Genomic DNA, 27,986 nt, shown 5'->3' on the forward strand with positions numbered 1-27,986 from the left:
GGGGAGTGAGGGTAGAGGGGGAGGGGGAAGGATAAGGAGAGAGAGTGAAGAGAGAGAGAGACTGAAGAGAGCAAGATTGAGCAGACACCCATTTTCAACACCTAGGCGAGGCACAGCAGCTTTGAGGGAGAAACAGAGAGAGTTACAGAAAGGGGGAAGGGGAGAGTTGAGTAATAGGAGGGTGTGGTTATCTTCCAGAGGGGAAACGATAAGCAGAGTTAGCTTGGTGGAACTCACTACACTCTTTCACTTGCTCCCACACACACTCTGCATATACAAATACACACATACAAACTCCTAAACATACTCAATCTCACTCTGACCGGACGAAGAGAAGAGAGTGGGAACAGCAAGTCTGAGAGAGCAACCGCGTGCCAGCACAGAGAAACAAGAGAGTGAGGGAACAGAAAAAAGGAAATTGGACATGAAAGACAAAGTGAAGAGAGGAGGAGCAGGAGATCAGGGAACGTCAGGTGAGAAAGAACACGACTGCTCAGCCTTGCTCTGGTGTCTGTTTCACAACACTCTTCTCTCTTTCACTTTCCCCCACTTCCTTGTTTTTCCATATGGTCTCTCTCTCTTTTTCTCTGCTGTTCCAGACTGCCCTACAGGGGGCTATTGTAGCACTGCTGGTCTGCTGTAGCCTGGTTCCAGCCTGGTTCTCTTTCAGTCAAACTGTTGTCTTGCCAAATGGTCTGGTCTGCCAATGCAACACTAACAGTGTGGCATTGTTAAAGGCAGGTAGAGTAGAGTCAGGAAGCCTGACTATGTCTGTAGGGAACACAAACCCTATGTAGAGAGAATAATTACCAGAGTTCTGGTTGTACAGTTTTCAACACTGCCAATTACTAAGCCATGTTGTTGAAGGAAACAATTGTATGTATTACGTACATTCCTAGGAGATGCAGGAATGTACCTAATACATAATCTCTGCTCTGTGTCGTTCCTCTTCGCCACACCACATGTCTCTCTGCATGCTACAGTTTGTTGTGCCCTTTTTCCAAGGGAGGCTTTTCTCCCTCTTCCTGGCTTACACACACACACACACACACACACACACACACACACACACACACACACACACACACACACACACACACACACACACACACACACACACACACACACACACACACACACACACACACACACACACACCCCTCCTTCCATACTTGTGTAGTGAGCATATTTCTCATGGCAATGACCCAGGTAACTAAATACACACACATCTACCTCTGTGTTACACTCACCCAATACAGGGGTGGTGCGTATAGAATGAGTGATAGTGTTTGTGTGTTTTTTCATGAATCCCATACCTGTGTAGTGACTGATGATGTGTGTGTCTGTGTGTGTGTTGAGGGGGGGGGTTGTTATCTTCCCTGGCATATCTCCCCTGTGAGTAGGCATATCCCCGGGGGCAACCAGATGATTGACAGATTGTTATCTCGAAACTCAACTGTAAAGGTTACCCATAATGTTGGACACTGTTGTACCTCTAATATATAGGTACAACCAGAGCTGTATAATTGTTAAGACTTGGTTAGACACTAAAAGGTCAAAACTAATATATTCTAGTGAGATTTCAATCTGGAATGTGATGGGAGTGTAACCTTTCATCAAGTAGGAATGTTAGAGGTGTGTGTGTGTGTGTGTGAAAGAGGAGGGCAGATGTTATTGGCGTCAGGTCTGGTGGCTCTTTGCCTCTGGAGTCGAGGGGAGTAAAGCGTCAGTTCTTCAGTTTGGCTGGCGGCTGGCAGCTTCCCTTGAAAAACGAGAAAAAAGCCACAATAGTACTATTGTCCGTTTTGAGACGCCGTAGCCAAAATAGTCAGAATTGATCTAAGATAACTTAACTGGGGTCTGCATGATTCTCAGCTGAAACAGTTCGTAAGAGTTTTTGCATATTAATGATAACATTTTGTGACATTTTCTGTTCGTTTTGTTTTTTCCAGACGTTCAGGCACCCAACATTTTTTCTCGAGGCAAGCTGAAGTCGGTAGCTGAAGTCTACACCCCTTTGTAGGTGATTGGTCAACAGTAGGAATTCTTCAATAAAGTCTTTGTTGTAATTCAACGAGAGACGACTCGTTTTCATGCACATTTTGTATTTGAGAACCACTGCATCAAACATCTTAGTTAGATGTAAAATTGCGAGACTAAGATCTCCTCAGCAAAAACGTCAAAATGTTGTTTATTTATGTCTGAGAAAAAAACACTTTTCAACCTATATCATCTAATACACAATAAATGTATAATAAAACATAAACAAATATAATGATATGACAAATAAAGAATGAATAAGCCTTTTCATACTTTATTATATGTCCATATATAGTTATAATCTGTTTGAGGAACATATACCCCAAATATTTCACCTTCTTTTTTACTTTACCAAACATATCATGACATTGTTGATAGTCAAAATCTGTTCATTGTGCACACGTCTAAATCAACATTTGGGCCATTAAACTTAAACAGCGTGCGTCCCTCCTATAGACAAGGGGAGAAGGGCTTTGTAAATGGCTCGATTTTGTCGTTCTGACCCTATGCAATGTGTCTGCCTTCACCATAAAACAATTTTGTTTTGACTTCCTCACAAAATTACTTCTTTACTTGTAAGTTTAAGAAAGTGTGTAGGTCACATTCTGTATCGTAGAGGTATGAAAGTTATGTATTTAGATCCACCTGCTCGAGACAAATTCAGCCATTTCTTTGCCATGTCTGCGTCGTGAAGCAGTTGAGCAGGATAAATGTTTTTCTAAGGACCATCCCTTTGACGTGACTTCGCAGTGAAGTGATATAAATTGATGTAATGACGCAGCCGACCACCAAAGGGAGGCAAATACCATTTTATTCAACAGAGGACCTTTACATGGGGAATGGGGGATACCTGGTCAGCTGTACAACCGAATGCATTCAACTGAAATGTGTCTTCCACATTTAACCCAACCCCTCTGAATCAGAGAGGTGCGGAGAGCTTCCTTAATCGACATCCACGGCACCCGGGGAACTGCCTTGCTCAGAACAATAGATGTTTTACCTTGTCAGCTCGGGGATTTGATCCAGCAATCTTTCACTGGCCCAACGCTTCTACCCACTAGGCTATCTGCCACACCTAATGGTCCTAGGAAGGTCTGGATTTCTGTCTTCTGACTTATAAAACGGTGGTAAACATATACATATAATTCTAGTGCCCAATTTCGGGGCTTGACACCTTAAGAGGTTTTGAGTAAGCGCACTGTGCATGCTGCAGTACTTGATCAGGTCTGTGTGTGACATGGACTGTATGGTGTGTGAGTGTGAGTGTCGGTGTGTATGTGTGTGTGTGTCTCTGTGTGACTATGTGTCGGTGGGTGTGTGTAGGCATTCACATCCCAGGGTTGGGTGTGCCAGTCCCTTACCTCTGAGGTGACATCACTGCTTCTAGGCAAATACTGCCAACTCAGACACAGACCCACCCCTCACACATGCTGGGTCCTGCTCTTGTCTGTGTGTCGAGGTAGGGAACCTCTTCCTTTCCTCCTCCTCTCTCTCTCTCTGGCACACTACACACTCACTCTCTCTCAAAGTGACATTATAGCTGGCTACTGTGACATCTTGAAAAAAATGATAATCCCACTGCAACGCAGTCTGATATACAACGTTTCTGCGACCTTAATTCACCTGAACATGTCCAGGGGTTAGGGTTTGTTCTTAATGATCCGATTGGCATGTTCATTCCCTCCCTTAATCAGATACACTCACACTGACCATTGGGAAAACAGCTGCTGGTATGAAGGAGGAAGAAAACCCATCATTCCTTGTGAAGATCCAGGGGGCGGGAGTAGAACCATTTGAGCTGCAGGTAAAACAAAGAGAGACACTAACACATAGTAACCAATGGTTTATATAAACTCTGGATTGGTGATGATATGTATTGGCCATTGAGAGGCTTAGACGCCACCTGTCAGCTGTATTAATGGAATTCTACATTATTAAATGCATTGAAGTATGTTTGTTGTTGTAGTGGAGACAGTGACATTAGTAAACCCCCCAAAAAAATTTACTTTAAGGAAAACATTTTTATATATTCTTTCATTTAAAAAAATGATTTTCACTCATAATATAATGAAAAGGTATGGATTTAGGTGTCTGTAATATAATAAATGTGGCAAAACGAATGTAGACGTTAATAAAGGAATTTTTATCGTTTCCAAAATAGCTTAAAATATATAGTGTATAAATAAATTAATCATTGACAGTCACACACACTACACATTCTCACACATTGGGCCTGAACCTTTAAACAACCCAGAGCCCCCTGTCCTCCAGGTTATGCACATCTGAAGGAACTGGATGCCGGAGTGTAGGTTGGGGCATTCAATAGTACCACAACAGGTACAGACGTGCAGTGAGGGTGGAACAAGAGGTGAAAGGGACCAAAATTAGCACACCATTCATTCATATCACACTAGTGACTACATACCATGAGGCCACAGCCAATCTAAATGTGGAAGCATCAAATCAAATGTATTGGTCACATACACATATTTAGCAGATGTTATTGCGGGTGTAGCGAAATGCAAACTTGTTAAGTATAATAATGCCAAGTTCACCCACTAACTATTCTAAAGGACCACTATATATTGAGTAAGGACCAGTCAAGTGCATGTATGTGCGTGTATGGCCAAGCCTGTGAAATGTATATTAATTTGAGTCTGTTATCTAAGTAGCATAATAAAATAATCCCCATCAAAATCCGTCAGTTTAAACTGGAGATATATGGATAATCAATCAAATCCACCTATGTCAGCCTTCTGCATCTGCTGTGGAAGGTGGCCGAGTTACTAACCTGGTCTCAGAGCATGTCGTATTATTCTGTATGTAATCCGAGACACTTCATTTAGTAGGATATGTTGCGTTTCGTATGGTATGTATTAATTTGTGAATGTCCATCACCGATTTCCTATGATATATTATGAATTACAATTCATATTATATGTTAAGAATTTTCAAAATGCACAATATGTGTATGAATTTGCTAAATGTACAATAATTTACGAATCTGCAAAACTTATCATATGTTTCGAATTTGAAAAACGAATTGTAGCTAGGTGGCTAAAGTTAGCTAGCTCACTAATGTTAGCTAGGCTAGGGGTTGGGGTTAGGGGTTAGGCATACGTTTAGGAGTCAGGTTAAAGGTTAGGGGAAGGATTAGCTAAAAGGGGTAAGGTTACCTAACATACTAAGTAGTTGCAAAGTAGCTAAAAGTAGTAAGTAGTTGAAAAGTAGCTAAAAGTAGTAAGTAGTTGAAAAGCAACTAACGGGCTAAAATGCTAAAGTTGTCTTTGATGAGATTTGAACTCGCAACCTTTGGGACTTATGTAACCATACCAAATGTAACATATCAAACTAAATAGAATGTCTCGGATTCACATACAGAATAATACAAAATGCACTGGAGCTACAGCGGTGTTTCTCTGAAAATGCTTTAGAACCGTTGGGACCACTATGGAAAGGGGAGACTCACGAACACGATAGTGTTCTCCGTTTTGCTTTAGGACCCATCCACAAGTGTCACAGGATTCATCTGAATGTAACCCATGCAAATTAATGGAAGTATGGAGGTAGTTTTGTGCCAACAAAAATAAGAGGTTCAATATGTGTCCAAAAAACAAAAATATTTCCTGAGCTTTCTTATATCTCATAGATATAGGACAGACACTTCAAAACCGTATTCTTTATGATAAAAAAATACAATAATTGTGTGTATCTCCGTAGGTCCATGGTTTCTGGCTGGTTCAGGAGGCTGTGATGGCGGTGTTGGGGAGAGAGGAGGTGTTTCCTCGCTCCAGCCTCTCATTGGCCCTCTCCGGGATGACCCTTGACCCCTTGACAGAGCTGCAGAGCCTGAAGAACCTCAAACCAGGAGCCACGCTCCGCCTGATGGAGGGTAGGAGAAGAACTACTTTACATACAATACTACTGTCTCCATGGTTACATCCCAAATGGCAACCTATTCCCTTAGTAGTGCACTACTTTTGACCAGGGCCTACCATATACTGTATATGAGTACCATTTGAGACTTAGCCTCTCTGTCTTCCCCTTTCTTTCTTTCTCTTCCTCTGCCTTTTTTAATTTAAATGTAAGAAATTTATCAGACACTCTTATCCAGAGCAACATACAGTTAGTGCATTCATCTTAAGTAAGTACATTTTTCCTCAGTAAAGTACTGTAGCTACCAGCAGAGCTAGTAAAGGGGGAAAAAAGGTCAAGTGCGAGTGTTAGTTCACGAAAGGCATTATTTTATTTACTTGTTCTTTCTCTCTCTACCACTCCTGACTCAGTTAACATCAAAGTATTGTATGGGTTGAGAAGGCTTGGCACAGGGATAACCTTTCTGCCAACCAGACTGCTTTTCTGTCTGAATACGAAACAACCAAGGAAAAACCCAGCAGCAGGGCAGGTCTATGCCTGTGTGTGCATGTGAGGTAAAGAGTCAAGAGAGAGAGAGAGGTGTGTGTGTATGTGAGGTAGAGAGTCGAAAGAGAGAGGTGTGTGTGTGTGTGTGTGTGTGTGTGTGTGTCAGCGGGACAGGTCAGTGCAAGTAGAACTATAACAATTAACCATCGGGCTCATTGGAATATGGCTTGTCTTTTGTCCTCTGTTCTCCAGAGCCATACTCCCCCAGGTCTGCAAGGGTTCATCTGGCTCGTGTGCTGGAGCTGCTGAGAGCTGTTGGACCAAACGATGCTCTGATGGAAGGACGATCACCTAGCCTACTGGACTCACTGACACACACACATTCTACAGGTACACACATGACAAACACATTAACACACACCAACACACACACTGTAAGGAATCGCACACTCGTCATATTTCCAGGGTAATTGTTCCTATCCAGCTCGAAGGACCATGAAAAAGAGCTTAGAAGACCAACAAGTATATTGCCCATTCTCCTCTCTTTCTGCATGTTTTGTAGACTCTTCTGTCCAAACCAATGGGAAAAGCCTGAAACGCTCGTCCAGCAACACAAAGACTGACCCGGCCAATCAGGATGGAGCTCCTCCTGAGTACCTCCTCCCTGGAGCCGCAGAGAGACCACTACTGGCCATGCTGCCTCACAACACTCAGCCAGAGGTACACACACACACACACACACATACACATACACACACACACACTCTTCTCTCTCTGACTCTGTGCCTCTCTCCGAAGGTTCCCAGTTTTCTGCAGGACCTGTCACTCAGCTGTTGGAACCCGCCCCCTGGGCACAGAAAGCTGCAAGGGGACTTCCTGTACATCACTGTAGTGACCCTAGAGAGTCGCAAGTGTGACATCACATCCTGTCCACGAGGATTCTTCCTGAATAGGTGAGGTTCTCATAAGTAACAAGCATATACGTTGAGGTCTGAAATGATTGACACACTTGATAAAGATGAACTATAATGACTGTATAAAATAAATTATTCAACTACTGAGCTATATTTTATGCAACAATACAGAGAAATTATATTATTTTATACTAATACAATTGCTCTTTCTTTGAGCATTTGAATGAGTATAACATAATATAATTTTCCATTCAATATGTGAATTATTTATTTTACACTGTCAATATTGCTAATCTTTATCGAGGGTGTCAATCATTTCGAACCCCACTCTACATGTTATCCATACGAGATTATTTCAGTCAATATATCTCAGCTGCATATTGTTATTATCACAGCAATGACAACAGCAATGTGTGTGTGTTCTAGGTCTACAGTAGAGGTGTTTGATCCTCGGCCAACCTCGTCCTCTCCAGTCAGTCACTGCCTCACTGACCTGCTCTCTCATATCAGTCCTGCCTTCAAACAGGCTCTCGCCACTCTCAGAGCCAGGTAACAGACAGACACACACACACACACACACACACACACACACACACACACACACACACACACACACACACACACACACACACACACACACACACACACACACACACACACACACACACACACACACACACACAGTGACGGACCCTATGTTCCGTATGTGTAATGTAGTGTCTGTCTCCCTGTAGGCCCCAACTGCCCCCAGTAGAAATGATGCTGACTCCCTACCGCACACTGAGCTGGCTGGGTCCCCCATCAGCCTCCCACTCCCACAGAAACCCTCTCAGTAGGCTGGGACAGGATCAACACTCTGGAGCACAGGTCTGTGTCACACACACACAGTTTAACAGCTCTTCTCAGTTTTTAGGCCAAAGGACAGACGAAAAACCAATCGACCAAGTGACTGACTGACTGACCAATTAACTGATTGATTTGGTGTTTGTGATGTAAAGGCTCCAGACTGGAATGAGGAGCTGCAGGCAGCCAGAGATCTGCCTCAGGGCAGTCAGGAGGAGAGACTACAGAGAGACAGAGCTCTACTACAGGTACGCACACGTCATACTCACTAGGAGTCCTCCGGGAATTATTCACTGCTGACAAGCTGTTATTGTTGCTCTCAAAAAAGGATCTGTCATGCTGCTGTGTTTGAACTGTAAGGCTATTGAGACATTTCTAGAAAATACATTATTCTCTCTCATTCAGGTGAACAGTGCGTTTGTGTGGGCGGTGGCCCAGGGTGCGGAGACTGTTATTGACGGCTGTGTAGAGCCAATCAGTGGAGGCCCTGATGACCCCACCTTCCTGTGGGGCGGGCTGTTCTTGAGCCAGGGAGGAGCAGGGATGGCATTAGGGGGTGAGAGGGGACGCAGGTAAGATCTTGTTCAGCTTGTCTACAGCGGATCTCATTGTATGTAGCGAGAGAATGACCAGTCTTTTTCATAGTGTATAATCATAGAAACAATCCTGTTGAACCCATCATGCTGCTGTATAACAACACACTCCTCCCTCCCAGGGTGGCCCAGAGGCTGGAGCTGAGAGGTGTACAGTCCTACAGTGATCTGGAGGGGGTGCTCCAGGGCCTCCACACCCTGCCCACCGCCACCGTGGACTACAGGGGGATACGTCTGTCTGCCCAAGGCCTGGCCCCTGGCCTGGAGGGCCCAGAGCAGGACCAGGGCCCCTCTGCTCCTACCAGGTACAACTCAATAAGAACATAAACATGAGCTTTTATATGCTCCCCAGTGATTTGTTTAATTAGGACAGTTTGCATCTACCTGCAGTTCGTCTTTGTCGGGGGCATGCCACCCTCACCTTCTCCTACCTTCTCTCACCCGCTCCCTCTCTCTCCCCCTCTCACTCCCTTCCTCGCGCTCCCCCTCTCTCCCTCTCTCTCTCCCCCAGGGGTATTCTGTACGGGGTGGGCGCTGGGCCCCAGGAGTCCCCCCACCGACGCTGTCTCTTGGAGCTGCTGGCTCAGGCTGCTAAAGGCCTCAGCCTGCAGAGACACGCTGTAGTGGGGCCCAACGGCCACCAGGTGCCTCTGTTCACCGCACTTGACGCCCAGGGGCTGCTTGGGGCTGATGGGAGGTTCTACCTGCTAGACCTCTTCAGGAGCCTGCCGGCCGATGCCAACTACTGCCCTGAGGGAGGGAGGCAGAGGGAGGAAGTGGAGAAGAAGGAGGGGTCATGGGAGGAGGGCTGGCCAGAGCAGTACCAGAGCACTTCAGGTCTGCCCAGGAAGTTCCCTCATGGCCTCTGCAGGCTAAGACCAGAGCTGCTGCAGGCCTTCATCCAGGACAAGTCAGTACAAAACACCTCTAGTTAGCTATACTGTAGGAATAGTTCTTATGTACTGTATGCATGTGGGACAGTCTTTACAGTAACTTTGCAGTAAGTCACATTTCTAAATGTTTTCTTTGTATTGTGTTGTTTCTAAGATTGTTCCCTCCCTCCCTCTGTTCCAGACAGTCCCAGTTCACTCGCCGCTGCAAAGAAAGGATGGAGGAGAATGGAGGCGTGGAGGAGTGTGTAAAAGCAGGTGAGGAAAGGCCGTTTTTATTTTTGCTCTAGATTTCAAGACAATCAGAGCTGACATGTTATTTTGTGTGTGTATGTGTTACCAGGTGACCATCGAGGTACAGATGCAGTGAGAGGTGCTTGTAAAGATGTGGGATCAGTCAGTGACATCATCTTTGAGATGCGCTTCAACCCCAGCGTGTTCTCCTCGGGTATCCCATCTGCTCCACACATGCACGAACATGCACAACACACACCCTACCCTTCCCCATACAGCTGAGACAAAACCACTGCTGTGGCATACCAGAGTGTAAAAGTTGCCCCTGTCTCTGTCTCACCTCTCTGTATGTTCAGACGTGACGTTCCCCAAGAGTGACCATGAGGCCGTGAGGCTGCAGGAGAGGCTACTTAGAGAGGCTGCAGCCTCCATCATCACACAACAGATACCTGCCATCGTGAGTGGAGGAGCTCTCTATTCCTGGAGTTCAGTTTATCAACCTGTCGTAACCTGTCTCTTACTCTAGCTGTATGTGTGTCTCAGGTGGAGGCATGCCTGCAGGGCAGTGAGATGCCTCTAGATGGCGCTACGCTGAAGCAGGCGCTACACCAGAAGGGCATCAATCTCCGCTACCTCGGCCAGCTGACCAAGGCCATCAGCCAATCAGAACACAAGGAGCGGCTTAGACATATAATGGTCAGACTCAAAACTCACTCACACACAACGCAACGGCACTCGAAGAACAAGATACATACGCTGAGTGTACAAAACTTTGGGAACATGCTCTTTCCATGACATCGACTGGCTAGGTTAATCCAAGTGAAAGCAATGATCCCTTATTGATGTCACTTGTTAAACACACTTCAATCAGTGTAGATGAAGTGGAGGAGACAGGTTAAAGAAAGATTTTAAGCCTTGAGATAATTGTGACATGGATTGTGTTTGTGTGCCATTTAGAGGGTGAATGGGCAAGACAAAAGATTTAAGTGTCTTTCAACGGGGTATGGTAGTAGGTGCCAGGTGCACCGGTTTGTGTCAAAAACTGCAACGCTGCTGGGTTTGCTCAACAGTTTCCCGTGTGTATCAAGAATGGACAACCACAAAGGACATCCAGCCAACCTGTGGGAAGCATTGGAGTCAACATGGGCCAGCATCTCTGTGGAATAGTTTCAACGCCTTGTTGAGTCCACGCACTGACAAATTGAGGCTGTTCTGAGAATATATGCTTATATATGTATATATATATATAGGAGTGGCAGGTAGCCTAGCGGTAAGAGCGTTGGGACAGTAACCGAAAGGTTGCTAGTTCAAATCCCCAAATGGACAAGGTGAAAAATCTGTTGATGTTCCCTTAGGCACTTAACCCTAATTACTCAGGGTTGTTGTTGATAATGGTAGACCCTGGCTAACTATGACCCCAGTCTCAGGGGGAGTTTCTAACTCACACATGCGTATAATACCCACCTATACATGTGGGAAACAGGACAAATATAAGCACCTACCTAATGTTTTATACGCGCTGTGATGATAGGGATTTTCTAAACGTCACGCACCCTCGCTTTTCTCTCTTACAGAGGCTAGCTGTTGGAGAGATTGTGGTTCGTTCTTCCAGAAGGATCTTCAACAACTTCCTGCAGGTACTGAAACAGTCTTCATTACAGTGTCATTATCACAGTCCTTATTAACTGGTCTGGGGTCAGTTCCTTGACTGGGTGTGGGGAAAGCATCATTACTGTCTGTAACCATAACAACCTCCTCTCCTCTGTCCACAGGGTGTGGAGGTGTCAAGTCTCTCTGCAGCTGTCAGTCACTTCCTCTGCTGCCTATTGGTTGCCCATTACAGCACTGCCCCCACAGGGGAGGAGCCTAAGAAGAGGTCCAGGAGGCGGGGTCGTGGGGGAGGAGCTTCAGACAGCACTGCCTGGAGTGCGCTCAGTGGAGCCGAGCTCTGGATCCTGATTGGCCAGGACGCAGCAGAGACCTATGACATCACTCACGGCCTAGGGTTGGCACATTTAATGAATTAGTCATCAATCGATTAATCAATCATTTAGTCCATCACTTGTTACTTGTACAGTTCCTTGCGTTGTCACCTAATGATTATGATAGTATAATAATACCAGTAGTTAGTGTGAGCTGATGTTTTATGTGTCTATGTGTTGCAGTTCCACTGCTGACCAACTAGTAGAGACGTATGGGCTGCAGAAGGTCTCCCTGCTTAGAGAGTTCTGTTTGAAGACTGGATTACAGGTACACACACACACACACACGCAGGTACACACACACATACACACCTTCTCAAACAGACCTCACAATCTTTATGTGTGTCCCTCAGCTGCGACTGAGAGAGTACTTCTTCGACAACCGAACTAAGGCTCCCATTGGTCCAGACGACGTGCTCAACATTTTTCCTGTTGTCAAGCATGTCACCATGACGACACACGATGCCTCGCGAGCGTTCCGAGCTGCTCAGAGTAGCGTTCAGAAAGGTGAGGTCGGCGGGTCACTGCTTGGTTCAACACACCTGGTTAGAGTTTGTTGGTGTGTGTATTTCTGTCGTTGACACCAGCGGATGTGATATGTATGTTTTCCCGTCCCCCAGGCATGATGGAGCAGGCTTATGAGCGTCTGAAGGAGGCAGCGTATCTGTTTGGTCGTGTGTGTGACGACCTGAACGCGGAGGCCTGCTCCTGTCTAAGCCTGATGGCCAGAGTGGCTTACTTACAAGGCCAGCCCACAGAGGTATATACACACACACACCTTACATTTGAGGCCATAATCTAAGGCATAGGATTGTACGGCTGTGTAACTCACTATTATCCTGTGCCTCTCTACCCCCACCCACAACCCACCAGGCCCGTAGTGTTCAGCTCAAGGCTGTGGTCATTAGTGAGAGAGTCCTGGGCTTTGACCACCCCAACACTATCCAACAATACGTAAGTACCACATTGTCATCCACTACTCATCCAAAGCACCACCGTCCTCTGGGGATATCAAAACTCCCAAGGATCAATAAAAAACAAGTTGGCCTTTGTATACCTTATTTATTTGTCATCCGAGTCATCTTTAGCTAAGTGAATGAGGTGTGTGTCCTGTAGGCTCTGTTGGCGGTGTATGTGTTCGCTGGAGGAGAGTCTGCTCTAGCTCAGAGGTGTCTGTTCAGAGCCCGTCTCCTGATGCTCACAGTCCATGGAGAGGACCACCCCTACACCGCTACACTGGACGTAAGTCTGCTACACTCCAAACCTACACCGTTATACTGGAAGTGAGTCTGCCATACCCTAACCCACCCCTACACTGTTACACCCCCATGACCTGTTAGAGGAGACTAAACTCTCTCCCTCTCTCTCAGAGCTGTCTAGGTTTGGTGTTGCCGAGCGAACAAGCAGGGCAGTTCCTACAGAACGCACTCAAAATCAACACTTCCTTCTTTGGCCCCACCGACGTGCACACTGCTCTCAGGTATATCAAGCGCTTAAATCCCTCACTCTCTCAACCAATCAATCAATTAACCAATCAGCCAAGTCACTACTCAATCACTCTATCTCCCCCATCTCTCCAGTCAGCATCTGTTGTCCCAGTGGATGTGTGGAGTGGGAGACTATCGTTCTGCCATGAACCACGAGAAAGAAGCTCTGTCTGCCTTCACCAGCCTGGTCTGTACCTAGCATACTCTGTGTGTGTGTGTGTGTGTGTGTGTCAAATCAAACTTTGTCACATGTGCCGAATACAACAAGTGTAGACCTTAGCGTGAAATGCTTACTTACAAGCCCTTAACCAACAGTGCAGTTCAAGAAGAGTTAAGAAGATATTTGCCAAATAAACTGAAGTAAAAAATAATAAAAAGTAACATAATAACATAACAATAACAAGGCTTTATACAGAGGGTACCAGTACCAAGTCAGTGTGTGGGGGTACAGGTTAGAGGTCATTTGTACATGTAGATAGGGGTGAAGTGACTATGCATAGATAATAAACAGCAAGTAGCAGCAGTGAACAAAACAAATTGGGGGGGGGGGGGGGGGGGGGGTCAATGTAATAGTCCAGCGGCCATTTGATTAATTGTTCAGCAGTCTTATGGCTTGGGGGTAGAAGCTGTTAAGGAGCCTTTTGGTCCTAGACTTGGTGCTCCGGTACCGCTTGCCATGCGGTAGCAGAGAAAACAGTCTATGACTTGAGGGACTGGAGTCTTGACAATTTTATGGGCTTTCCTCTGACACTGCCTATTATATACATCCTGGATTGCAGGAAGCTTGGCCCCGGTGATGTACTGGGCTGTACGCACTACCTTCTGTAGTGCCTTACGGTCAGATGCCGAGCAGTTGCCATACCAGGCCCTGATGCAACCATGCTCTCGATGGTGCAGCTGTATAACTTTTTGAGGATCTGGGGACCCATGCCAAATCTTTTCTGTCTCCTGAGGGGGAAAAGGTTTTGTCGTGCCCTCTTCACAACTGTCTTGTTGTGTTTGGACCATGATAGATCGTTGGTGATGTGGACACCAAGTAACTTGAAATGCTTGACCCGCTCCACTACAGCCCTGTTGATGTTCATGGGGGCCTGTTCGGCCCGCCTTTTCCTGTAGTCCCCGATCAGCTCCTTTGTCTTGCTCAGATTTAGGGAGAGGTTTTTGTCCTGGCACCACACGGCCAGGTCTCTGACCTCCTCCCTATAGGCTATCTCATCGTTGTCAGTGATCAGGCAACCACTGTTGTGTCGTCAGCAAACTTAATGATGGTGTTGGAGTCGTGTTTGGCCACCCAGTTCTGGGTGGCCACACAGTCGAGGGTGAACATGGAGTACAGGAGTGGACTAAGTACACACCCATGAGGGGCCCCAGTATTGAGGATCAGCGTGGCAGACATGTTGTTGCCTACCCTTACCACCTGGGGGCGGCCCGTCAGGAAGTACAGGATCCAGTTGCAGAGGGAGGCGTTTAGTCCCAGAGTCCTTAGCTTAGTGATGAGCTTCGTGGGCACTATGGTGTTGAACGCTGAGCTGTAGTCAATGAACAGCATTCTCACATAGGTGTGTGTGTGTCTGTGTGTAACCCTGTTGTCTCTGTCAGTATGGTGAGGACCACCCCCAGAGACGTTGCAGCTATGAGTTCCTGCGTTCCATTACCCAGCAAGCAGTGCGTGTGGAACGCTCTCTGAGGCAAGGCGGGAACCCGCTCACAGCTGAGGTAATAAACCTTATTCTGTTCTCTTTGTGTACTAAATAAATGTCCAGAGAAGGTGACCATTAAATTCCCTTCTGCCTGTCTCCTCTCTCCCCAGGGGCAGTCTCTGTCTCCCTCAGCTGAGACCACTCTGGAGCAGCTGGCCCTGGTCACAGGCATCAGGACACCAAGCCACAGGTAACACACAAGCGAAGAATTGTATAAATATATATGTATTCATATATTACCAAAATGATATTAGCAGACACGAATCTAAGCGTGGTCTGGTCTCTTAGTGACAGGCTCCTGGAGTTCAAACAGAAGCTGATGGAACAGAGAGAGGCAGAGGAGGCCGCTAATGCCAAACCAGACAACACACACACAAAAACAGTGAACGGAAAGGAAGTGAATACCCCTGAAAGAGAGGAAGAGGAGGATGGGGTAGTCCAGGAGACCACCAGTGAGGAGCTCCCAGAAGAGGTAGATCCAGAGAAGAACACAGCCGACAAACAGACAGTGGACGGCCATCAACTGGAGGCCAATGACTGGTCCGTAGATGTGGGATCAGTAGTAACGAGCATAGTAGAGGGGTCAGCAGCAGAGAGTAAAGCAGTAGAGAGTGGAGCTGTAGTAGAATCCAGTGAAGGAGATGGAGATGAAGACAGAGCTGCCCCAGAGGCTGAGCAGCACACAGGGACAGAGGATGGAGAGGCAAACCTGATGGCTACAGAGGAAATGCAAACTGAGCCAGTCAGAGACTGTATAGAGGACAGTCAGAGTCTGAGACAAAATGGAGGTTTAGAATCAGAGGGAAACCAATCAGACAACGATGTGGAGGTAGCCAATGAGAAGCCAGCGTCAGATAAGGTCAGCGGTGTGAACGGAACGCCAAGCACCAGCAATGACCAAGCCTCAGGAGGTCTTTGCGAACAGGGACTCCTCGACGACCATCAGCCAAACAAAATAAACACTGGTCACAGCAGAGGGCAAGATGCTAGCTAATGGAACAGTGGTGTCAGAGTGAAGACAGAGAGGGAGGGACCATCATAAGAGCCTAGTGGTTAGAGCATTGGACTAGTAAGCGGAAGGTTGCAAGATCAAATCCCCTAGCTGACAAGGTAAAAATCTGTCGTTCTGCCCCTGAACAAGGCAGTTAACCCACCGTTCCTAGGCAGTCATTGAAAATAATAATTTGTTCTTAACTGACTTGCCTAGTTAAATAAAGGAAAAAATAATAATAATTAAAAAGAGCAAATGACCATAGAGAGGAGTCATAGGACAGACAGGCAGCTGCCAACAAGGTGGTAACTTATTAACGGTGCTGTTGATTCAGCTGGATCAGAATCTTTAGAGTAGAGAGCTGTGGAGGATAAGATGAAAAACAAAAGCAGAAAGAGAATATAGAAGTGTTCCATTGTCCTTGACCTGGTGGTTTCTTTACGGATACTGGGAGAGGGCTACACTTTGTGTTGCTTTTTTTCAATATTAAACATTTTACTCTTGACTGTTAAACAAACCAGTGTTTTTCTTACTGCTGTTGTCTAATTTAGTTACAGATAAATCAAATGTTATAACAGCATAAAACTGAATGTTTACACGAACACAACTGAACCAAAATAATAAAAACATTGGGAAAAAGAGGCAGTCTGGTAATTGTTCTTTTTTTTTAAATGTATTTTTCTTCCAAATTTTACAACATACATACATTCCACATATCAACAAACACACACAGGTCCACAGCACAGGTCCACAGCACAGGTCCACAGCACTCACACACTTCTGCCAGATTTTCCAACTGTGGAAGTGAATCCGACTTGGCTTACGTCCAGTATCCACCATCCTATCCAGGGTTTTTCCTGGATCAAAAAGGGTCTTAGGGGTGGGCGTGGTTTGCTGTAGTAATGAGCACAGATGACCGTCGGCGTGGCTACATTTTAGAGGACCCTATCTTGGCGCTGTATCAAAAAATAAGCCAATCTCCATGGAGCGGAGAATGTTTTTGGCCGTTTTAAAGCTAATTTCCTGCGATTCTATATATACTGCCATGGAGCTGAGAGACAATGTTGCAGTTTTAAAGCTAGTTTCCTGCAATTCTATGCATTTCACCATGGATAATGCTGTGTTCTTTTGTTCAAACATAATAACAAAAGGAATACTGCTAAATTCATTGTTTTTGGAATTTCCAATTCTCCCTGTCTAGCTTTTATTTTGGTGATTGTTAGTTCTCAAAGAGTATATTATTAAAAAAATAATAATAATAATAATAATTTTCTACATACTTTATATCTAGTTTAAGCTTAACGCGTTTTTCCACCCTGAAAATAAATTTACCCCAAAAAGAAAATGTCCCACCAAAGGGTTACAAGGGCAAAACAAAAATCCTTGTTATCCTCTCATTTCACTGGGAACCACAGAGAGCACAGTGATTCCTTCATCCTCCACCCCTCTCATCTCTGTGGGCCTCTGTATGATCTCCAGATCGGGGCAGTGTTGGTATTGGGGCTCTGGTGTTTCCCCCCAGGCGGATTGTGGGAGTTTGCAGAGGCTGCTGGGCTTGAAGGTGATGAGGGCAGTGTCATTGAAGATGTCCAGGAGTCGGGACGGGCATGGAAGGGGCCACTCCTCACACACACACACAGCCTGACACACACAGGGGGGGGTTAAGGGTCAAATACCTCCATAGACAGTGGATCATATGTAGCTATACTGCATTTCTATTGTATATCTATTTTCTTATGACACTGTACTTAGTTCCAAAGGATACGTGTGCTATGTAGCTGTAGTCTCTCTGGAGTTCTCTCTGAATCATCCTGAAGGAAAGACAATCGTTAGAGGATCACACACACATACCCCCCCCCACACACACACACACACACACACACACATACACACACCTGTCCTGTATGCCTGCAAAGCTGTTTCCTATGATAGTCAGTAGAGGCAGTGCATCTCTACTCCAGTTCTTCCACAGCAGGTTGTTGTACAGAGCCTTCCCACAATGCATCAGGTAGAAAAGAGTTGGCCTCGACACTGCTCGCTTCCCCTCCTGATGACATCACACACATGAATACAATAGCATTTCATTAGTCCATCTGTAGAGACAAAAATTGTGTTCGGTATTTCTTCCACACACACCTCGTTCTCAGTCAGCACGTTGAGGCCAAGCTGTCTCAGTACCTCCATCTCCCCTGAGGAAAACACAGGGTCGTACACACTGCACCACTCCATAGGGATCTAGACAGGAATACAGTATACATTACACACAGTATAGTATGGAATATAGGGTCGATTAAGGCAGCCCTCCACACCTCTCTGATTCAGAGGTGTTGGGTAAAATGCGGAAGACACATTTCAGTTGAATGCATTCAGTTGTACAACTGACTAGGTATCCCCCTTTCCCATTACACACTGCACTTCTTCATGGGAATCTAGAGTGGGACAGGAGGAATACAGTGAAGCGGTGTCTTTAGGCCGTGTCTTAGGTCTTGAGAGAGAGAGTGAGTACCTGTAGTGACTCCAGAATCAATAGCAGCATAGCTAGTTGGTAACGAGCTGTCACACAGCAAGAGAAGGAGCCCAGACCATAACACACACACTCCAGTGGGCCGCTAGGGGCCTCCCGGGCCCGGTCTCCACCCTCAGGTCTTGGGTCAGAGCCTGCTGCTGGGTCCCCTCCAACCTCTGGGGAGTCTGCCTTAGCCACAGCCGTCAGTCGATCTGAGAAAGGAAAGAACTCTATTACCATAGTGTTTACACTTATCCAATTCTTTCAGGTTTATTGTGTCGCTATTGGTAGAGGCTGGAAGTTATGGGACTGGCCAAATGGGACCGGATACAGAACAAGATCATCCATTAGAGTTCTGTTACGCACCTCTCCACTCAAACCAGAAGTCTGCACACCTCAGTTCAGCCCTACAATGGGAAAAATAAAGAAACACAGTTATGTTTTTGTGTCAACTGCTGTGATTAGATAGGCCTACTGTCCACCTTTGTACAATACAGTACAGTGAATGGCATATGGGAACAGTCAGGATAATCCTTGATTTTAATAGCTTTGTTCTTCTTACATGGTTTCTGTGATCCTTTGTTTGGTCCTGTCTGTGTCCACAGCGTCGGCGTGTCCAGGTTCATGACAGGTCGTGTGAGGAATCTTCCCTCTGCGGCCTGCTCCCTTCCGTCGCCGGGCCACCTGCCACTCCTCACCGCTGTTCGGCATCTGGAATAGTTCGCTTATCTACATCCACACAACAGCTCACCTAACCAACACAGGTATTAGACTCGTGAATTTATGATAACGATACTGTCAGTAATTGTGAAATCGTAGGGAAAATGAATAATACAAAAAGTTAGTAGCTAGTATTTCTGGCAACACAGGGGGGACTGTTTTGAAAGTGGCGCACGCAAACCCATTTTGCTTCCGGTGTAATATTTGTCAAGGGGAAGTACTTGGGGTTTCGTCTTCGTTACAATGCTAGCTAGATAGCGGTACACATTGTCCATATATTTTTTGCGTTCATCGATAGTTGCAACAACTGAGCAGTTCAGGTAAGTCATTAAGTTCAATGTACTTTCCTAGACATGTAAATCGAGCTGGTCCCTCCAACGACGCATAGCCAGAGCAGGAAACCCGCTGTCCCATGACGACGTTAGACTAGCTAGAATTAATATATAACTAGCTAACACTATATAGATCTAAATCAGCTTTATCAATGTCAACTTGTATATTCTGCATGCAAGCAGGGTCATATCACTTCAGTTGTTTCGCCATAAAGCAAGCAAGTCCAGACAATAAATATCTAACGTTACTATGTTACTTTCTAAAAAGTGTAGTCCATAGACTGTACAGTGTATGCACTACCTACGTTTTAATCGTCCATATGAGGAAGTGACTGGGTAATTTCTGTTAACTATTCCTTAACGATGAAGGCTTGAATAACTGTTTTCTTCTCAGAGACCCAGCCATGTCTATGTCCCACCTGTACGGACGGCAGGGAGAGGAGGAGGATGAGGGGGTGGAGGTAGAGAAGTTTGAGGTGACAGAATGGGACCTGGCCAATGAGTTTAACCCGGAGCGTCGCAGACACAGACAGACCAAAGAGGAGGCCGTCTATGGCATCTGGGCAGAGAGGGGAGACTCCGACGATGAGAGACCCAGCTTCGGAGGGAAGAGGTAGGAGGCTGGTTCCTGTACACTCTTCACCTGATAAAATGCTGATGACTGAACTACACACATTCAGAAAGAGGAGACGGTGGCAGAAATGGATGTCACAATCTCATGGTCTTCATTGGGTCTGTGTCTACTCTTAATCCCAGGTCTAAGGACTACTCTGCCCCTGTGAGTTTTGTGAGTGCTGGGCTACGCAAGTCTGCAGCAGAGGAGAAGCAACAACAGCAGCAGATAGATGGAGGGTCAGATGACTCTGACAATGACAACTCTCCCCCTGCCCAACCCCCACCACGCGACACTGCACCTAAGAAACTGCAGACGGTAGGTGTATGTGGTGTGTGTTTTATGGGACCTTGAAGGAGCATTAGGTTCTGTGAATCAAAGGTTCAACACAGAATCACATATTAATGACCAATAGACAGAATTATTAGGAGGATTGATTTTGTCTTACTTGCATGGTTAACTCTGTCTTTCCCTCTTCTGTCTGATTTCTCCAGGGCGGTCATTTCCGTGGCAATAGCCAGTCTCAGAGGACGGGGTTTGCGGCCGGTATCCGAGCTGGAGGAGACTTGGGCACTTGGGAGAAACACACCAAGGGGATTGGCCAGAAACTCCTCCAGAAGATGGGCTATGTACCAGGGAAAGGACTGGGGAAAAACGCCCAGGGTGAGTATGAGAGAGAGCGAATGAGAGAGGGGAATTCTGCTAATTCTTCTGTTAAGGTTCAAATGTCCTCTTTCGAATGCTGCCTCTCTCCTCAGGTCTGACCTCTAAACCCTCTCTCCTAAGGTATTTTGAATCCCATCGAGGCAAAGCTTCGGAAGGGAAAGGGGGCGGTGGGCGCCTACGGCAACGAGAGAACCAAACAGTCACTACAGGACTTCCCTGTGGTTGACTCCGAGGAGGAGGAGGAGAAGGTAGCTCTCTCTTTCTGTTTCTCCCCATCCTCAACCACTTCTGTAGTCTGAGCACAGATCTTAAAGGGACTGGTTAGGTATAAACAATGCAGTGATGACCTTTCCACTATATTCCTCTCTCCTATTCAGTCCTTTTAGATTTGTGAGCACAACATCTGTACCTGGTTTAATGATGTATGCCTTTGCTCGCCTGAGGTAGAGTATCTCATGATAAGCTGTAGATAGTGTGTTCATATGTATTTTTTGTAGCTGTTTACATACCACCACAGACCGACGCTGGCACTAAGACCGCACTCAATGAGGTGTATTCCGCCACAAGCAAACAGGAAAACGCTCACCCAGAGGCGGTGCTCCTTGATGTGGCCCGGGGACTTTAATGCGGGGAAACTTAAATCGGTCTTACCAAATTTCTATCAGCATGTTAAATGTGCAACCAGAGGGGGAAAAAACTCTGGACCACCTTTACTCCACACACAGAGACTCATGCAAAGCTCTTCCTCGCCCTCCATTTGGCAAATCTGACCATAATTCCTCCTGATTCCTGCTTACAAGCTAAAATTTAAGCGGGAAGCAACAGTGACTCGATCAAATAAAAAAGTGGTCAGATGAAGAAGTTGTTAAGCTACAAGACTATTTTGCTAGCACAAACTGGAATATGTTCCGGAATTCTTCCGATTACATTGAGGATTACACCACATCAATCACTGGCTTTATCAATAAGTACATGGAGGACGTCGTCCCCACAGTGACTGCTGCTTTCAAGGACCGGGACTCTAACCCGGAAGCTTATAAAAAATCCCGCTATGCCCTCCGAACCATCAAACAGGCAAAGCGTCAATACAGGACATAGATCGAATCGTACTACACCGGCTCTGACGCTCGTCGGATGTGGCAGGGCTTGCAAACCATTACAGACTAGAAAGGGAAGCACAGCCAAGAGCTGTCCAGTGACAGGAGCCTACTAGACGAGCTAAACTACTTTATGCTCGCTTCGAGGGAAATAACACTGAAACATGCATGAGAGCACCAGCTGTTCTGGGAAGACTGTGATCACGCTCTCTGGACCCGATGTGAGTAAGACCTTTAAACAGGTCAACATTCACAGGACCGCAGTGCCAGACGGATTACCAGGACATGTACTGCAAGCATGCGCTGACCAACTGACAAGTGTCTCACTGACATTATCAACCTCTCCCTGTCTGACTCTGTAATACCAACATGTTTTAAGCAGACCAGCATAGTCCCTGTGCCCAAAAACACTAAGGTAACCTGCCTAAAATACTACTGACCCGAAGCACTCATGTCTGTAGTCATGAAGTGCTTTGAAAGGCTGGTCATGGCTCACATCAACACCATTATCCCATAAACCCTAGACCCACTCCAATTTGCATAACGCCTTAACAGATCCACAGATGATGCAATCTCTATTGCATTCCACACTGCCCTTTCCCACCTGGACAAAAGGAACACTTATGTGATAATGCTATTCATTGACTACAGCTCAGCATTCAACACCATAGTGCCCTCAAAGCTCATCAATAACCTAAGGACCCTGGGACTAAATACCTCCCTCTGCAACTGGATCCTGGACTGCCTGACGGGCCGCCCCCAGGAGGTAAGGGTAAGTAACAACACATCCGCCACGCTGATCCTCAACACAGGGGACCCTCAGGGTTGTGTGCTCAGTCTCCTGTACTCCCTGTTCACTCGTGACTGCACGGCCAGGCACGACTCCAACACCATCATTAAGTTTGCTGATGACACCACAGTGGTAGTCCTGATCACCGACAATGACGAGACAGCCTATAGGGAGGTGGTCAGAGACCTGGCTGTGTGGTGCCAGGACAAAACCTCTCCCTCAACGTGATCAAAACAGGAGATGGAGGAGATGATTGTGGACTACAGGAAAAAGAGGACCGAGCACGCCCCCATTCTCATTGACGGGGCTGTAGTGGAGCAGCTTGAGAGCTTCAAGTTCCTTGGTGTCTACATCACCAACAAACTATCATGGTCCAAGCACACAAAGACAGTTGTGAAGAGGGCACGACGAAACCTATTCCTACTCAGGAGACTGAACAAATTTGGCATGGGTCCTCAGATCCTAAAAAAGTTCTACAGCTGCACCATCGAGAGCATCCTGACGGGTTGCATCACTGCCTGGTATGGCAACTGCTCAGCCTCCGACCGCAAGGCACTACAGAGGGTAGTGCGTACGGCCCAGTATATAACTGGGGCAAAGCTTCCTGCCATCCAGGACCTCTATACCAGGCGGTGTCAGAGGAAGGCCCTAAAAATGGTCAGACTCCAGCCACCCTAGTCATAGACTGTTCTCTCTGCTACCGCACGGCAAGCGGTACTGGAGCGCGAAGTCTGGGTCCAAGAGGCTTCTAAACAGCTTCTACCCTCAAACTAGAAGACTCCTGAACATCTAATAAAATGGCTACCCAGACTATTTGCATTGCCCCCTCCCCCATTTTACAATGTGGCTACTCTGTATAGTCACTTCAATAACTCTACCTACATGTACATCGACTAACCGGTGCCCTCACATATTAACTCTGTACCGGTACCCCCCCTGTATATAGTCTCGCTATTGTTATTTTACTTCTGCTCTTTAATTACTTTTATTTCTTATTCTTATTTGTACTGCATTGTTGGTTAGGGACTAGTAAGTAAGCATTTCACTGTAACCTGTTGTATTCTGCGCATGTGACTAATAAAATTCGATTTAACATACCTTTATCCCCCTTTTTCTAGGAGTTCCAGAGGGAACTAGGTCAGTGGCGTAGGGACCCTGCAGGTGGTGGAGGGAAGAAGAAACCAAAGTATTCCTACAGGACTGTAGAGGAGCTGAAGGCTAAAGGCAAGCTGGCTGGACGGACCACACAGACACCCGCTGGAGAACTGGCTCAGGTCAAGGTGGGGGACACTTGCACACACAGTTACATATTTAAGTATCCAGAAACTGATTTAAACGCTTGAATTTTATAATTTAAGAAGAAAAAATGCTCCCCACCTCTCTCTAGGTGATAGATATGACAGGCAGGGAACAGAAGGTGTATTACAGCTACAGTCAGATGACTAACAAACTCAGTGTACCAGAGGAGGCTCCACTGAGCGTGGCTACACGTGAGCAGAAGACGTCTGGCTTTGCCCTGCCAGAGCTGGAACACAACCTGCAACTACTGATCGACCTGACGGAACAAGACATACTACAGGTAACCCCTAGGATACACAACTTTCTGCTTCTGAGACAACACACCTCACCGATTTACTATAACACTATTTCCAGAGAGTTCAGAAACTCATATAAACTCACAATATATTCCCCTGTCTGTCTGTAGTCCTCACGGCGTCTGCAGCATGAGCGTGACGTGGTGGTGACTCTAAGCCACGAGAGCTCCGGTCTGCAGACGAGGCTCGGGACGGAACGGGATGCCATCCAGAGGCTAGAGGCAGTACTGCAGCTGGTGGATCGCTTTCAGAGCGGGGAGACTGCACCCGGGGTAGGACCCAGCCTGCAGGTACACATGTTTGTGCTCTCTCGGGACAGGTCATTTTTCAAGATGGAGAATAACAATGGTCCCAGTATTGTACCTTGTGGTACAAACTTTTCTTTATTGTATTTTACTCCCCCTTTCTCTCTCTCTCTAGGAGTGTGCTGGTGTTTTTGAGACTCTACAGAGTGAATTCTATGAGGAGTACAAGACTCTAGGTTTGGGAGATCTGGCTGCGGCTGTAGTACATCCACTACTCAGAGAGAAACTACGCACATGGGATCCTCTCAAGGTACACACACACACACTCCCTTGCGTGCTCCACCTTTTAGTTGTGGAAGCACCACCAAGTGCATGAAAACACTTGCATGTACTCCTAGTTCCCTCCACTCCTGCTGGAGGCCTGCTGTTTGTGCTGTTTGTCTGTAGGACAGTTCATATGGTCTGGAGGAGGTGGGTCAGTGGCGAGCCATCCTGGAGTCTGATCAGCTTCACCACGCCAACGCCCCTGAAGCACACATGGACCCCTACCACAGGTAAATCAATACCACTTCACACCTCAGAGGTGTGTACGCAGTGGGCAAGTGGGAAAAATACCAGAATGTCAAGCCTTATGCGAGTGAATATAACGTGTGTGTGTGTACAGGCTTCTGTGGGAGGTGTGGATCCCTGTGCTGCGAGTGTGTGTGTCGGGGTGGCAGCCTCGTATGGTAGGACCCATGGTGGACTGTGTGGAGGTCTGGGCCCCTCTGTTGCCCCTCTGGATACTAAACCACCTCCTGGAACAACTCCTCTTCCCCAGGCTGCAGAGAGAGGTAGAATCACACACACATCAGCGTTATACCAGTGATACAAAGATGAAGTCTCGTGATGTGGTGCCAAGCTTTCTGTTAAGAAAGGAAGAAACATTTCACAACTGTAAAGTAGTAGTAGTTTGGTCTTGGTGGGGTAGCTCAAAATTTCACTTTTTTCTACCCAGAACCATAAACATAATGAACGCACTATTTCTACCCCCACTAACCCCACCCCTTCTCTTTCATAGGTGGATAGCTGGAACCCCCTGACCGACACAGTGCCCATCCACTCCTGGCTCCACCCCTGGCTGCCTCTGCTCCAATCACGGCTGGAGCCTCTCTACCCGCCCATCCGCAGTAAACTGGCCAATGCGCTGCAGCGCTGGCACCCAAGTGACGGCTCCGCCCGCCTCATCCTCCAACCATGGAGAGACGTGTTCACGCCCGGTGCCTGGGAGGCCTTCATGGTCAAAAACATAATCCCTAAACTAGGTAAACATACACACACTTACCTTCAGTGGCCTCTGAAGCCAGCTGAATGACACTACGCTGACTGCGTCCCAAATGTCACCTTCTTCCCAAGATAGTGCACTACTTTTGATAAACTCTGGTCATAAGTAGTGCATTATAAAGGACATGGGGTGCCAAAATGGGGACGCAGACAAACATTACTGGATAGTAGAACAGTAGTTTCTTACTTCCTACTCTCCTTCCCTATAGCTCTGTGTCTGGGGGAGCTGGTAATAAATCCTCACCAGCAGCAGATGGAGCCGTTCAATTGGGTGTTGGACTGGGAGGGCATGCTGTCTCCCTCCAGCCTCGTATCACTGCTGGACAAACACTTCTTCTCCAAGTGGCTACAGGTATGTATGTGTGTGAGAGAGCACAGAGGTTGTGCTTAATGATAATTGACTTACTCCTGATGTGTTTACCTGTGCTGTTTTTTTTTTAGGCCTAAATAAATCTAAATCAAATCAAATGTATTTATATAGCCCTTCGTACATCAGCTGATATCTCAAAGTGCTGTACAGAAACCCAGCCTTAAACCCCAAACAGCAAGCAATGCAGGTGTAGAAGCACGGTGGCTAGGAAAAACTCCCTAGAAAGGCCAAAACCTAGGAAGAAACCTAGAGAGGAACCAGGCTATGTGGGGTGGCCAGTCCTCTTCTGGCTATACCGGATGGAGATTATAACAGAACATGGCCAAGATGTTCAAATGTTCATAAATGACCAGCATGGTCAAATAATAATAAGGCAGAACAGTTGAAACTGGAGCAGCAGCACGGCCAGGTGGACTAGGGACAGCAAGGAGTCATCATGTCAGGTAGTCCTGGGGCATGGTCCTAGGGCTCAGGTCCTCTGAGAGAGAGAGAGAGAATTAGAGAGAATTAGAGAACACACACTTAGATTCACACAGGACACCGAATAGGACAGGAGAGGTACTTCCGTTCACCTTCCCACTCCTGGGCCAGACTACACTCATTCATACGGCCCACTGAAGAGATGAGTCTTCAGTAAAGACTTAAAGGTTGAGACCGAGTTTGCGTCTCTGACATGGGTAGGCAGACCTTTCCATAAAAATGGAGCTCTATAGGAGAAAGCCCTGCCTCCAGCTGTTTGCTTAGAAATTCTAGGGACAATTAGGAGGCCTGCGTCTTGTGACCGTAGCGTACGTGTAGGTATGTACGGCAGGACCAAATCAGAGAGATAGGTAGGGGCAAGCCCAAGCCCAAATAGTCTGTAAATGTTCTTAACTATGTGGAGATAATTGATTTGTGTGTTTGTCTGTTTGTGTAGGTGCTGTGTTCGTGGCTCAGTAACAGTCCTAACTATGAGGAGATTACAAAGTGGTACCTGGGCTGGAAATCCATATTCAGTGATGCTGTTCTGGCTCAGCCACTCGTTAAGGACAAGTTCAACGAAGCTCTGGACATCATGAATCGCGCTGTCTCCTCTGGCCTTGGTTCGTATTACACACACACAGTTCCAAACAACATGAATTGATCACCGACCTTTGGCATAGGTTAATATGATACACATGCACCCTTCTCTTTCTGCAGGTGGGGGGTACATGCAGCCTGGTGCCCGTGAGAACATAGCATACCTCACACACACAGAGCGTCGTAAAGACTTCCAGTACGAGGCTCTGCAGGAGCGCCGGGATGCTGAGAGCGTGGCGCAGAGAGGCATCGGTGCCAGCCTGCCCACCAACTTCAAAGACCTGATCCAGACCAAGGCTGAGGAGAACAACATTGTCTTCATGCCGCTGGTTGCCAAACGCCACGAGGGCAAACAGCTGTACACCTTTGGACGTATCGTCATCTACATAGACAGAGGAGTGGTCTTCGTACAGGGAGAGAAGACCTGGGTCCCTACGTCCCTACAGAGTCTCATAGATATGGCCAAGTGATAGAGGGAGTACATGGAGATGGCGATAAGGTGAAAGATGTGTGGAGGCAACACGCTTGTCATTTGTTTGTAATAAGTTTGTTATTCAGCTGGTAATCACTGAAATATGTAATTGGAACCATGAATAAATGATTTGACTTTCTACATAAGTTATTTTTTGTTGTA

General features: G+C 46.6%; 3 protein-coding genes across 4 annotated transcripts; 2 read left to right on the forward strand and 1 right to left on the reverse strand.

Annotated features, from left to right (window-relative positions):
• The first annotated feature begins 100 nt into the window (after window positions 1–100).
• On the forward strand, window positions 101–16,669 carry si:ch211-166a6.5 (clustered mitochondria protein homolog). 2 transcript variants are annotated; one of them, XM_020473011.2, is made up of 28 exons: window positions 101–473; window positions 3,735–3,844; window positions 5,761–5,932; window positions 6,655–6,792; window positions 6,965–7,122; window positions 7,201–7,355; window positions 7,743–7,865; window positions 8,051–8,183; window positions 8,315–8,407; window positions 8,565–8,731; window positions 8,875–9,057; window positions 9,264–9,662; window positions 9,827–9,900; window positions 9,986–10,090; window positions 10,233–10,333; window positions 10,420–10,572; window positions 11,451–11,513; window positions 11,649–11,881; window positions 12,042–12,126; window positions 12,212–12,365; window positions 12,479–12,618; window positions 12,732–12,812; window positions 12,975–13,100; window positions 13,229–13,338; window positions 13,439–13,532; window positions 14,945–15,061; window positions 15,156–15,235; window positions 15,334–16,669. In XM_020473011.2, the coding sequence occupies exons 1-28, from the start codon at window positions 425–427 to the stop codon at window positions 16,037–16,039; spliced, it is 4,302 nt and encodes a 1,433-aa protein (XP_020328600.1). In that variant the 5' UTR covers window positions 101–424; the 3' UTR covers window positions 16,040–16,669. The 2 variants fall into 2 exon arrangements, with proteins under 2 accessions (XP_020328600.1, XP_031660316.1); XM_031804456.1 differs by lacking the exon at window positions 101–473 and adding an exon at window positions 3,080–3,499.
• srrd (SRR1 domain containing) lies at window positions 16,549–19,456 on the reverse strand. The gene is made up of 7 exons (XM_020473029.2): window positions 19,105–19,456; window positions 18,909–18,949; window positions 18,543–18,754; window positions 18,173–18,271; window positions 17,932–18,083; window positions 17,802–17,847; window positions 16,549–17,677 (listed from the first exon to the last, which is right to left on the reverse strand). The coding sequence occupies exons 1-7, from the start codon at window positions 19,251–19,253 to the stop codon at window positions 17,423–17,425; spliced, it is 954 nt and encodes a 317-aa protein (XP_020328618.1). The 5' UTR covers window positions 19,254–19,456; the 3' UTR covers window positions 16,549–17,422.
• tfip11 (tuftelin interacting protein 11) lies at window positions 19,401–27,970 on the forward strand. The gene is made up of 15 exons (XM_020473021.2): window positions 19,401–19,582; window positions 19,989–20,207; window positions 20,351–20,525; window positions 20,702–20,870; window positions 20,994–21,121; window positions 23,879–24,040; window positions 24,148–24,339; window positions 24,466–24,645; window positions 24,776–24,910; window positions 25,048–25,154; window positions 25,265–25,433; window positions 25,661–25,904; window positions 26,133–26,275; window positions 27,210–27,375; window positions 27,473–27,970. The coding sequence occupies exons 2-15, from the start codon at window positions 19,999–20,001 to the stop codon at window positions 27,820–27,822; spliced, it is 2,529 nt and encodes an 842-aa protein (XP_020328610.1). The 5' UTR covers window positions 19,401–19,582; window positions 19,989–19,998; the 3' UTR covers window positions 27,823–27,970.
• The last annotated feature ends 16 nt before the right edge of the window (window positions 27,971–27,986 follow it).

This window comes from Oncorhynchus kisutch, linkage group LG3, assembly GCF_002021735.2.
Source record: "Oncorhynchus kisutch isolate 150728-3 linkage group LG3, Okis_V2, whole genome shotgun sequence".
NCBI classification, from domain to species: domain Eukaryota; kingdom Metazoa; phylum Chordata; class Actinopteri; order Salmoniformes; family Salmonidae; genus Oncorhynchus; species Oncorhynchus kisutch.